General features: G+C 38.0%; 1 protein-coding gene across 1 annotated transcript in view; it reads right to left on the reverse strand.

Moving 5' to 3' along the window:
- Positions 1-14,335, reverse strand: part of thsd4 (thrombospondin type 1 domain containing 4) — a 134,813-nt gene that overhangs the window by 21,549 nt on the left and 98,929 nt on the right. The window contains exon 7 of the mRNA XM_088920032.1: positions 6,641-6,845. Coding sequence (XP_088776158.1) covers positions 6,641-6,845 — 205 coding nt within the window. The remainder of the gene's footprint in view (positions 1-6,640; positions 6,846-14,335) is intronic.

Below are 14,335 nucleotides of genomic sequence, written 5' to 3' on the forward strand. Positions count from 1 at the left end.
GGGGTGCCCAACCAGTCGATCCCAATTGACAAGTCCTTGCCTGTCAATTGATCGCAAGAATGTTTGGCAAAAAATGAACGTTCTCTTGGTTATTGCAGCACAAACCCCACATTCGCTAAACTGCATAATGGAGCAAAACAGACTGGCCGTGACAAATTCCCCAAGAGTGTGCTAAGTTTCATTGCCTATTTGATAGTTGTAGTGTTTGAGCGACAAAGATGAAGTAAAGAGACCGAAATCTTACCTTTACCACAAGGAATGGGAGCCTGATTATTTTTTGTACTTTCGTATTTAAATCTGCAATGCTAGCATCTAAGTGAAAAAGGGAAATATAGAACAACATTTCAAAACTTCACACAAAACGTATGATGTGGACATTCCCGCTAAAAGTGAGTTACGGAAAAGAAAAGTGGAAAAAATAAAAATCTCAACTAGTAGCAGTCAGTTTTCACAAGGCCTAATACAAGAGGGAAAGCGGCAACCATCGCATCATTCCGCGTGAGCCACGTCCTGGCTCAACACAACAAGTCACTCAGGGATCGAGAAGTGACTAAAAAAGCGTTTGCTGAGGCTGCTGACTTGTTGTTTTCGGTGAGGTTCAGACAGCTGTTGCCTGAAATCAAAGAGTTTCTCAAGTCGTCTAAACATGGTGAATATGCCCAATTAGAGGATGACCAGTGGCTTCTGGTCTTAGCATTCCTCACAGACTTGGCTGAACTGCTGAATGAGCTGAATGTCGAGCTCCAGGGACACAATAAAAATGTCGTCATCATGATCAGCAGTGTCAACAAGTGTTCTCAAGTAAGCTTCTCAGTGCCAATGCTCACATTAAGGTAGGATATTCTTTTTTCTAAAATGGGGAACATTACTTGTTCACTGTAGTTTGAGTCACTTGCTTTTATTTGCTGTCATTTTAGTGATGGGTATCGTTATTGTACTGATGTGCCCACAGTCTATTTTTCTTATATCAGAGCATCAAATTCACACTGGTAGATCGCGCTGGACTGGCAAATGAAAAAATAGATCTTTCATCAAAAAAGGTTGGGCACCCCTTCTCTAAAGAGACTATGAATCACCACCAAAGCCTCAATATAATCTAGAAGTCCTGTTAGTATAGTAGTATGTAAAACAACTCTCAATAGTTAACAATTCTGCCAGTGTGTCTGTCTCTAGAAATTGAGCAGTGCAATAACTGAGAGACAACAGCATTATTTCTGAATTTTGAGTCAATGTCCATGCTAAAGTAGACTTTAAATACTGTACTGTATATATAAAACTGAGCAAGTGTGATCAAAGGATCAATAAAGTAAAAGATTAGGAGCAATGAAACATTTATAGGACAAAGAAAACAACATGTGAACAAAAATTAGGAAAGATGATAAAAAGTTTGAAGATGGAGGAGAATATTTTTTGTGGCTACAATCCCTTTGATAATGCTTCTAAAACCACACAATAAAAACAGAAAGAAAAAGGAAGTCTAAGGGATATCTGGAAATCAGTTATACTGTAGATGATGAACATGCACTTCAAATGTATTTAATTTGTTATTCATGAAGAAACAAACGACATTAGCAGAGAAAAGCAATTATCCTGTCTCAGGCTTGAGTCATATCAGCATAATAAAAACTGAAGTGTTACAGAGCAGCAGCACTTAAATAAATTATTTGGACTTGATTGTATTGTATATTATATATCTTTAAGAAACGAGGAGAATCATGTACAATCTACTCGCACTGGTAAATAAAGGCAAATAATACGACACGATATCCCGAGCTTTTGGATTGATAAGGTTTTGACAAGAGTTTGTACCATTAAGTACCATTAAGCCTCAAACTGAACACTGTATGCATGTAAGGTAATCCCTGCCTGTGATTAAAAATGAGTCAATGGACAGAAAGTAGGTAATTGGTTAGAAGTGAAACATCAGATTTGGGTAATGTACATATACAGTGAGGAGTAATTAACAACCCTGAGAAAGATAACGTTCAGGTATTTGCATGTTTAAACCTACATGTTGCTTATTAAGTTTTTTGTTTTTCCTTTGCTGTCACCACTTTATCTCATTATATACAGTATATTCCAACGTATTTTCTAAATATGTACATGCTAGGGTATACTATATACACGTCTAATCAAAGAGCAAAAGATGACTAAACACAGATGACTAAAGAGTGGAAAATTGCAAGTGCTGCACAATGAGGCTGACCAACTGATTTGAATCTCTGAAAGTCCACTGTCTTCAGTTACTGCCATGCCTTTTAGACCGTTTATCAATATGCAATATGTCTTCAACTGCAGATACTGTATACAGTATATACTGTACTGTATAACATACTGTACAATATACAGTACTGTTTGTTTTACATACGTGTGGGATCTCATGTAAAATATTGTGTGTGCAACCTCACATTAAAGATACATTGATGATCACAGTAAGAATTCAAAGAAGAAAATGAAGTTGATTTTTTGATTAAAAGACAAAGGAAGATGCTGCTTCTGGCCAGCACACACTCCCAGATAACCTGAGCATTTGTACTGTAATAATGATTTTAACAAATGAGGGCCAATCCCATGTAGCAAGCAAACGAATTCTACCAAGATTGCAATACATGGAGGTAAATTAGAAGACTGAAATTTTTGAAGAGTTTGAGTGAGTATTCAAACTTCCAATAGACATGGACAATTCAATTTCAATGGAAGTTGAAATGACTGAGTTCAGGACCATGAGAATGAATCCCTTCTTTGGATAAAGGGTTTCGCGATGGGATTATTTCTGCCAGACTTTGGACTAGTCACAAGAACTTGAGGCTTTATGATTAAATATTAGTTTTCTCCCACAGAGTTCTTAGAATGCATTCTATTTTTGTGGGACCTATTAACCCTAGGACTGACAGCCTATAAACTGCGCTTGGGTATTATTTTTACCAAAGGGTCACCATGGGTCTGCTCAGGGTAGCTTTTATAGACTGTGGTTTTAAAAAGAGGGCGGTTATGTTATAAAGTTTTCCAGCGAATTTCAGCTTTGCAGAAATTCTTTTGAAGAAAACACGCCCACTCAGTGATGCATTAGCAGGTCTTTGCCACACTTCATCTGCAAACACCCTCCTTCAGCACAAAGAATGAGCCATTAGCTGTTGATGCATATTGAAGCAAACAACAGCAGGTTTCATTAGCAATTTTTAAAAAATTGAACCAATAAATTTGGAATTTGGGAAAACTGTATTTGGTCAAATCAACATGAAAGGAGGTGACAAAAGGGGAAAAAGTGGAGAAATAAACATGGATTGTTCTTGACAAGGACCCTGTTGCTGTACAACGTCATTTATGCAGATTAATCAGAACCAAGGCTCGGTCAGATTAAAGAATTCTGAAAACGAAAGCAGGAAATTCGTTGCCTTAAAGCACTGATTCACAACTCCAGTCTTTGAGGGTCACACTGTCTGCAGGTTTTTTTATGCCATCAACTGAGTTGATCATCAGTTTAACTGATGAATGTATTTCCTTTCTTCTCTTTTCAGCAGGGAATAAACCTATTACTTGTTCCTTTGCAGCCTACGCACGCTGACGCAGCTCCCCAGCTGAACTGTTGTTAAAGAGACCTGGAACACCTGCTGGATTCTGGCTCTCAAGGAGTTGTGCACCTCTGGCCTTTGCTTACTTATTATACACAAACCAGGAATACATCTAGGGTTTAGGATTTTAACTTGTTCTGAAATACAGGGAGTTTAAGCAACATGTAGTGTGGTAAAAAAGGAACAGTTGTCTCATTGGTCTCCTTTTGAAACTGAAGTTCATGCCTGGAGTGTGAAAACATTTGTTACTGAAAAAAATATCAGGATTACAGTGCAGGTCTAACTTCTTATCTGAAGTGGGAGATGATAAAATTAGGTTTGATTTTTGCCACTAACATCAACAAGAAAAAAAAGTCACATTTTAATAGCAATTTATTATTAGTCTGACTGTATGTTAATGTAGTGTTTACTAACAGAAATACATTTTGCTAACACACAGTACAGCACACATACTGTAGAGAATAATAAATATTGGTCTAAAATACACTACACGTCTCACAGTTTAAAGCCCAAATACAATGCTGAGGTCAAATCAACACCTCGAAAGATATTTATAACCATGCTGTAGTATGAAAATGTATTGCAGTACATGGCATGAATGTAGTTCTTTATAAAGCAAAATACAAAACTGGGACATTTAACTACAATAAAAAATAAAGGCTACTTTTGAACTGTTCCAGCATTCAGAAGAAATCATGTAATGGTGACAGAGTGACTAAGTAAGTATCTTATATGCATTAGCTTTTTTCTTTTAATAAATAAACTCCAGAAATACAATATATTCTGATCTAATAATTGGACTTTCAAAAAGTGATTGGACCTTCAATCGTTGACATACTGTACAGTAACAACCAACTCTCCTTCATTTGTCAGGCGGATGAGATTTATGATCTCCATTTAACTCACCATCTGTCAGGTGTTTGCCAAGTCTTGAATTTTGACCCACTATGAATTACAAACTCAACCAGAAACTAGATCATGAATACAAATGAATGATCCTGGTGTCCTAGTGCACCACTAAGTACAGCTACTGTATCTGTAAAGCCCTTTGAGAAGCCACTTTTAAAGGCATTATATGAAATAAAGTTAATTATTATATTATTATTACCTCTGTTTGAACATTCACTCCTTATCTGTACTCTCTGTTTAGTTATTTATCCATTAACCAATTTTCAATGTCTAACACCTGCATTTTAAGAATTAAACTATCATGACCTTTAACAAATTAAATGATGACTAGATCCCTAGAATCCTACTGTTATATAGACAACCTTCTGGTTTTTATGTTTTAGTATTGTTTTCATAATCTTGAATACAATATAAATAAGAGTAATAGAGTTACCTGTAATAGAAATAAGACACATTGTCTAACAATTACTTGGTTCAATTTTGTTGACCTTATTATAGAGGGATATCTGCAGATAATATCCTTTTCGTTGCCTACAGGAATACAATCAGGCCCTAGAGATTTGTTTATCTTAGAATGTTTCTAGTACCTGTAACATGTCTGCCTCTTGTACTGTATACTTGTACTCTACTGTAAATACAGTAATGTCTATAATACAGTCTAATACAGAGCTTTGTTTTCCTTAGCCTGAGGCATGTTGTTGATTCATTCCTTGGTGAGGTCCTGCATTAGATTTACTGCAGGCAGTCTAATGTTACATTTTCCATGTGAGCATCTAGTAATTTGCCTTTTTATCTTTGAAACTCATTGATTCATTTTTATTATCCTTTTTTTTGTAATACTGAAAAAATTCAATGTTCCTTTTTATTTTTTTTCATGGTCTGTCTCATGTTCCCTTTCACCTGTACTTGCAATTCATTGCACTCATTTTCTTCTGTTCTTTCTTAATTGTTTTATGAAGTGCTCTCTTTCTCCTTATACTTTTCCTAATTGACTTATTAACCCATTTAGGCCAGTGCTTTCTTGATTTTCATTTACTTCCTCATGGGAGGAACCTGTTTTATGCTTCACACAGAATCACTTTTTGTTGGCATCCGTCCCTTACTGATGTCATATAGGTTTCCTCCAGAGGGCCATGCTTTATATTAATATCATGAGGACCTGTCTCCTTCACAGAACAGCTACAGTATAGACCTGTTTTTGTACTTAAGCACAGCACTGAAAACCACGCATACAACAATGTCAAGTATAGGAGAATAAACACAAAACTTGCCAGCTTTAATATGAATTTTGCCTTCAGAAAACCCCAAAACCTCAAAGCCTCATGACAGGGGGCGGGTGTTAGTCTGTTATGTACTGGGAATGTGTCTTGAAGTGGGCAAAGCACTGGGCCACAGACTGACAAAGATGACCAGGAGCTGTTGCTGCTTTACTGTGCATGTACTAAACTATCTTGTGTGAGTGCTTGTGACCAATTTGCCCCATAAAGTCTTGTTTACTACCGTACAATTTCACCACGACTTCCCAAATGCATTAAAACATAATATATTATCTTTATTTTAACTTGTTTTGCCAAGAGATGGAGAGAAATGACACATCAAACTTTTTCTTAAGATGGCTCTTCAAGTTTATTATCTGCTACTATATATTATATATATACAATTTTACTGCTTTGATGTACAGCTCTGTACTTGTCTCCAATTGACATGTGCAGTCCATATCCTGTTCCTCCTGTCTTCTCTCTTGTTCCCGCCTCTGTGAGTTGTTTGGATTGTGTGTTAAGAAAAAGTGTGGTAATAGTGACATAAAGTGCCCCAGTTCTAGCTGGGACAAAATGTACAATATTGACAACCAGATTCTAGGCCCATAAAAGGGAGGGCAGGGCTGCACTAGTGCACCATGAAGACCAGAGGCAGCAAACAAAGGCATAATGTCCCTGGAGGCCACCATGAGTTGAGCCCTTTGCACATTGGATTGTTATTTTCAAATATTAATTATCTAGATGCTTGTACTTCCTCAAGAATTATTTTTTTAGACTTGTAGCAAGATTGCTACACTTGGAGTAGGAATTGGAAATTACAGTTTGCACTGCTGTTGAAGTTTAGCTCCACTGGTTCTGTACATTTAACGCACTGCTGGAAATTAAGCTTGCTTGACTCACCCAGGTAGTTCCTGCTCTTGATCATCTCAGTGATGTTGATCTTGGTGGCCCCCACAGGAATCTCCACAATCTTGTGATAGCCAATGTTCATCAGAGAGTGCTTGAAGACCCCTGATACCACTTCGCAGGCTGTGTTGTCTCCCCCACACACTCCACACTTGTCCATCACCTTATCTGAGCCCAGGAGCTCATCACAGCCAAGACTCTGTAAAGGAGAGAGGAGGAGACTATCATATACACAGGAAGCCAGGAAGCACCAGCAATCAGTATTGCTACTACCTCTTCTGGAATTATTGAGCAGTTTATCTTTATTCCTGTGAATGTCAGAACTGATTTAATTTTTAAAGAGAAACATGCTCAGAAGTGACCATTTGGACTTTAGGTTTACATTCCAAAGACAAACTGTCAAGGTTGTCTGCAGGGTTTGGTAAAAAAGCACGGTACATTGTACATTAATAAACAAATCCAACACACCACAATACAATGTCGATTGTACCATTGTCTGCCGCAATGATTAATCTTTCTGTTTTGTAGCAGTGACAGTGTGTTTTTATCCAGCCACAAAGGATAGGAGAGTAATATTAAATTCTGTAGCATCAGATTCACAGCAGCTTCCTTCTAGTAGTTAAGTGGTTTTACAATTATTGGTATATATTGAATTTGTTTTTGAACTTTTTTAATTAAAGGTTTTCTTATTTCACATACAGTATGAACTTTATAAGAATAACCTCTAATATCCTGCCGCCCAGATAAATGGAAATACCAGCTGGTATTGTTTGATAAATACAGTGTCAGTTATTGAAAAAAGGCAAGTAAGCTCTGAATGATCACTCTACAGCATCTAAAGTCTGGCTAATTGGGATATCAGTTTCCAGCCATTTCAAAGATCTGATGATTTGTACACAAATGCCAATACCAGAAGAAGGTGTTAGCTCCATACCTAAAGACTGGTACAGGCTCAGAAAGCTTTTGACATCTAATATTATAACTAATAATGAACACTGGGCTTTGCTAAAAAGACTGGAAAAGACAAAACATTGCAAATACCAACACAAAACACCCATACCATGAATTTTGCTTTCTCCTTTCTCATGATATTTTAAATACAGTACTTAATGCTAATGCATTTATAGTCAAAAAGTACTTAATGTCATCATATTAGAATAATTGCCATAGGAGATGTTTTCTCCTCCTTCAATTACTTTGACATCAATCGTGGGTTTCAACATGCTGAGATCCCTTGAGCCACCTTAGTTAAATGCAGGGCCTGTCCAAGGAGGCTGAACAGTGTGCTGAATAAAAGACTGAATATGAAAAAATATTTAGTGTTGTACACAAGGTTTGAGTGATTAAAAAATGTTCTCCCTTTCCTGTCCTTAGTGGATTCTCCTTGACTTTCAAACTTCATTTAGAAACTAAAAAAAGTATTGTTTACCCTTCCAAAAAAGAACAGTTTTGTCCCAGAGGAGATCAATAGATCAGATCACTTTATTGGCCATATACAATATACAGTGCCCCTGGAGCAGCTGGGGTTAAGGGCCTTGCTCAGATGCCCAACGGAGTAGGATTCCTCTGCCAGCCACGGGATTTGAACCGGCAGATCCTGAGCCACAGAGCCACCGCACCGCCAATAACAGGTGATAATCTGTGCAAGCGGCAGATTCCAGGTGTGTGGGTTGGTCAGCAGAAGGGAGACACCCTGAGAGATGCCATGCCCAGCAGAGTGACTTGATAACAGTATAAACCACATCTGCACATGTTTATTATGGACTGGAAAATATGTGTCATTCTTTATACCCGAACGTAAATTCACTGATGCAGGACAACACATGTACATCTTAAAGTTGTGTGCAAAAAAATAGTAATACCAACTGTATTTTTAAATTGATCTCAAGCTTCATACAGCTGGGCATTTTACTGAAACAACTGGAGTACTGTGCTCAGAGGCACAACAGAAGAGCCCACCTGGGACAGCCTACACCATTCAGTTACAAGGCCATAGGCCTGATCACTGCTCCACACTGCGGCTCTCCCTGCCCCCGCACTACTGCCCCTGCACTGCTGCTTCCGCACTACTGCTCCTGCACTACTGCCCCTATACTACTGCTCCTGCACTACTGTTCCTATACTACTGCCCCCATACTACTGCCCTCACACTACTGCTCCTGCACTACTGCCCCTGCATTACTGCCCCTATACTACTGCTCCTGCACTACTGTTCCTATACTACTGCCCTCACACTACTGCTCCTGCACTACTGCCCCTATACTACTGCTCCCACACTACTGCCCCCGCACTACTGCCCCCGCACTACTTCTCCTGCACTAGTGCCCCTGCACTACACCCTGGACAGTGGACACCACCCCTCCACATTTTCACCTTGCTACAATCTGACTTCCCGAGTTCACCACTGTGGGATTGTGACAGTGTGTAAAAATTGCCACTCTGAACGAATCTTCCACTACATCTAACACAGAGGTTGCTATGGAATTAAAACTTTTTTTTTATTTTTATCTTATACATGATGAGAAGGATCAAACAATGCAGGGTGCTTGGATCTCTCCAGTGCAATCCTCTGAAATTCATGTACATTTCCTTCAAATTGAAGGCGGAATCACATGATGACATAACGAGCTTGTTATCTCACCTTCCCTACCACTTTTAACATCTGGTCATGTTGTATTGCATTGCAGTAATCAATTCTAGAAAAGACGAACATGTTGACCAGTTTTATTGCTATACTCAACATAGGCTGAGACAGAGACAACATAGGCCGTAGTCTGGCGATATATATGAAATGGAAGAATTATATCTTTACAATATTTTGCATATGTGGCTAAAATAGCAAGCCTGGATAAAACGTTCACCCCCAAATTCTTCGAGTTACAGGTATATTGAAAGTCAAGTACAGTGCCATCCACAGATATACAGTAGTAGGATTACTACATTGGCTTTACATACAGTAGTTGATGGGAGCTGCCCAGAAACATGACTTCAGTCTTGTAGTTTGAATGAAGGAAATTTTAATCTGCAACATTACTAGTTATGTAAATTAGAAATCCCAGAAATATTGAGATGTATGAAATTTTTTAATTTTTATCAGTGCCAGAGAGGTAAGCAGACATGCTAAACTGCAGTATAATTCTACTTGGCCTTAGAGAACTAAATACATGGATGTGAATTCCTTCTTCTTTAGTCTCACATTTATTTTTCCCAAATCCTCCAAAAGTAACAGAAGTTGAAAATCCCATAAGAAAAAAGGAGTATTACAAAAGATTACATCTGAATTGCTAGTTTTCCATACTGGGTTAATAATTCTCTAACTTGGACCACAATGAAATTCAACATCTATCATTTTCATTTTAAAGAGTGTCTTTTCATGGTGGACAGTGCCTCTGAGTGCTTTAAAATGAGTAATTGAGCAGGATTCCAAATGCTGTAAGTCTTCACTGTCAGGTTTCCAAAGTTAAAGAGACATATAATGCCTGGACTGCAATGGAACAGAATTCATGAATTTCCTCGACAGCGTTTTGCGCTTTCCTCCCAGGTGTATACACTGTACGGATTTATCTGGGAACAATGGAACAGGAAAGAAGGGAAGCCAAAAAGTTTAAAACTCTTCCATATCTCCACTTTTCCCTCTCTGAAATCTAATGTGCAGACAATCTAAGTGCAGTTACAAAAAATTCCTCCCTATCATTTAGCTCTTGCAGTGTTAACATTTAGGAATCTAAGGTATATACTGCATGTAATGCAAAAGGAAAGAAAGCATATATTAGCAGTTCTGTGTTTAACAAGAGGGTTGATATAAAAGGACATTTAAAACAACAGCCTGCAACTTCTAACACTACATTAGAAAAAGGAACGCTTCAGTGAGCAGGTGTACTTGGAGAGGTGTGTGACCACTGACACACAAGTAGCTAAAGGAATGCCAAACGACAATCACGAGTTCAGAAATTAATTAGGAAAGAACAGGGGAAATAATCAAGCTAAAATCCAGCACAAGGGAAGGAATGACATGTCAGGAAAGAGAGCTGTATACAGTAGGTGTTTATGCGAGCCACAGCTACACACTTATCCTAACATATCTCCGATAGGAAATAATGTATTTTCCTGGATTGTACTTTCAAATGGCTCCAAACAACAGGCCTGTTAGATTACTTTAACTGTATGTTTCAATAAAGTATCGTCTCACATGTACAGCTTCAAAAAGCAGAATGTATGCAATCTGTTCAACACAAGATCACAATTGTTCATGTGCTGCTTTCGTATACTCAACAGCTGCATTGCATTCAGTATGTTGGGATTATAAATGACTAAAGGCAAAGGAACTTAATGCAAAGCGCGGATGGAAAGAGGAGAGAAATGCAGAAAATTAAAGCGTTTCAAGTCGTCATTAAAGTTACAGATTTACTTTAATGGCATTTCTGTGCCATTTCCATTTTTCAGGCATCACTCTACTGTCTGCTTCTCTTTAGGGAGGTTTGTGTCATCCATAACAGTTTCTCAAAAGCAAATGTGTAAAATCAGTGCTCCAGGCTCAAGATGTGCAAATCACAACTCTGCTGGATTGGATCCAGGTCCAGGTATTTGGGATCCTAAAACAGCTGATGCGCAGGCAGAAAGTCAACTTCAAGCCCAGTGAGAAAGCTGGGGTTTGTGAGGGCTCTGCACTCAGTATCTAGCTCAGCTGGGGACTCTGGGTTCAGTAAACGCCTCCTGTAAGACAGGTCCACTGAGCTCCTTCTGTTCCCGTTTCCCAGTTCTACACTTCCTCCCAGAGCCGCTGATGGGCCTCACAGGCTCTGCTGCGGAGCACTGCGCCACACTTTCCCCTAATTCTGTTACACTCTTAACTGCAGAAACAATATCTCATGCAATTGTCATTACTACTGTATATTAAGTAACAACAAAAACAGAACTCTACCTCTATCCATTTACTTTATTAAATTATGTCATTCTTTTTGAACATTGTTTATTGCATTGCTTTATTTATACTGCTTACTGTATGTTACTCATACCATTAGAGCACCTTGACTTTCACTCTGAGAGAGAGGGAGCATGATAAAGACAGATTAGCTGTGTTTAATTCATTGCGCCTGGGGCCTGGCTAAACTCAGGCTTGGCTCCAGTTACAAAATTTAGGGCTCACTCACCCCTAGGGACCCGGCTTCAAAGAGGAGTGATGAAAGGCTATAGGGGAAAACTGACTTGATCTTGAAGAGGAGCTGTGCTGAATTGTAAGGGGGAGAGGATTTAGACCTGGAACTGTGAATTCCAGAATTGCAGGGAGTGTGGCGCACAACTATAAACAAATTAAGTGCAGACAAATTAACAAAAACATCACTTATTTGAATAGATGAGCTAAAACAATATCAATCAAAAAAGTGAAGGCACATCAATAAAATGACTTGTCTGTTTATCAGAGGTGAGTCTAAAGGGAAAGTATGTACAGTATGTAATAAAAAGCAGTTTAATACTACACTCATATCAGACTTTTTACTCCATTTCAGGGACATTAAATCACTAATGGCATGCTGACATCTCGTAAACAGCAGAGGATCAGCGATCTGGCTTCAGCTGCTACAGAGGCTGTCCTGAGGGAGAGTGAGTGGGGTTCCTGAAATTCCCCCAAGCATTCCTTTTCATATTGTGGTTTAGTGTTCATGTGCCCCCTGGGGCCAGAGTAGGCCTAAGCCAGAGGAACACAGACCGACAGGAGGGACACTGAAAACATTTTTTAACTTTTCCTATCTGTTTTTCTGAGAGAATTGTAGAGCTTACTACCATAAAACCAGAACCAGAACAAGCTTGTTAGACTGGTTAGACTACTTAAAGTCTTGATAACAACAGTTTGAGAACAGAGGATACATTCAAAGAGCCCTTTGCAGTCAAATCTATTACTAGCAGAGAGGAATCGGTGATTGATGAGGACTTAACTAATGAGCCTCTGGACAATAGTGGCTTTAGTTTACGGTGCTGTTAATGCTGCATTTAGAAGTGCTTGACAGACTGTTGCGAGACCACATAATTAAAGCTGTGTAAATGTCACTGTGTTATTCGTGATAGCAAATTACCATAATGTATTATCCTTTGAATCAGAATAGTGGGACTAACACTTGTTCTGTAAAGATCAATCTGTACAACAATGCCCTATATTGTAACAATAACCTGGGTTATGAATGGCAAGACACCATGGCTGAATTGGTTAAAACCCTGCTGTTCCACTAAGGACTAAAAAGGTTGGGCATTATGACAAGTACAACAGACCCAGGTTTTATAGGAAAGAGGGTTGATATTTTAACTAGAACTGTTTCCTATCAGCAAGTAAAAAACAGAGAGAAATATGCAACAAAGTATTGACTATATATGTCAAATTCTGGATCTAATCCTGTTTTAAAACTTTAGCCAGGCAGAAAAATTGTTCTCTTGGGATAATAACTAAATGTTGTAATAATACCACTGAAATCATTAAAGTTAAATGTAGACCATATCGATGTAGGAGAAACAGTTTTACGTCTGGAAATAATATTAATAATCTTACTCAAGTTTACTCTAATACAGTTACACCCTTTCCATTGGATTATGTAAAATTACATCCAGATTTATTTATTGTTTTAGCACAATTATATCTAAACAATGATTTTATTACACATCATGAACTTGATTTTTTGTGACTGCGACCTGACCTAATGTGGATGAATATACATTACTAATCAAAGCCAAAGTTTGACATTTGCTCATTTGAAAGAGTGGTGAGGACTGCACTTTTTTTGCTCTTTGTCTTTAACACTAACTACACACCATGTACTCATTATATTTACTGCTCATCTAAATTTACGTTCTTAAAAGAACTCCTGTCCATTTTTAAGTGGAGATTTTAACTTGCATATTAAATCTGAACATATGAAGCTGATTTAAAGGTTGTGGGCAGCTCATGAAACAACTTGCATATAATCAACATTATAGATTAAGTCAACTCTCAAGAACTGGAAATATACAGTATTTGGAAATGTACAGTATTGACACCTGAAGAAGGCTCCACAGCCGAAACGTTGTGTTTTCTTTCTTCTCTTTTCAGCATGGAATAAACTTTAAACTATATTACATGTTCCTATACAGTATATATGTTTTGTACTGTACTATACTGTATATCTTGCTCTTTCATATCATTTTATATGTATACCTGTATATTAATTGTCCATCCAAAAGGGTGGGAATTTTTCTTTAGCATCACCATAAAAACTACAAAAAAACAACAACAAACTTAACAGAAAATAATCACATAGAGTAGTCTGAATACTGTATGTATTTTTGAATGGCTAGTACAGACGTCTCTCTATGACACCAGCATTACACTAATCTGATAGCTTCATGTGCAGTAGGAATCTGTCACTTTGTTGTGTTTAATATACTGACTGCACAGGGAAGAAAAGATTTCACATTTCTCTTGGCCACAGGCTTTCTAAACCACCTTCCTGAAGGAATAGTTAGAAATAGGAATGAGCAGCGTGGGAGGGGCAGGCAACAATAGTTCTTTAATGGTTTTCTGTGGTCGGCCCATTATTTTACTAGCAATATTAACAATTATGGCTACTTTCCCTTTACTCTTTATACTGAGGCTACCAGACCACACTGTGATACCAAGAGTAAGAATTTTTTCTAACAACGTCCTATAAACCCTCTCTAAAACTC

Source organism: Atractosteus spatula, chromosome 7 (genome assembly GCF_055471065.1).
Source record: "Atractosteus spatula isolate fAtrSpa1 chromosome 7, fAtrSpa1.hap1, whole genome shotgun sequence".
In the NCBI taxonomy this organism is placed as follows: Eukaryota; Metazoa; Chordata; class Actinopteri; order Semionotiformes; family Lepisosteidae; genus Atractosteus; species Atractosteus spatula.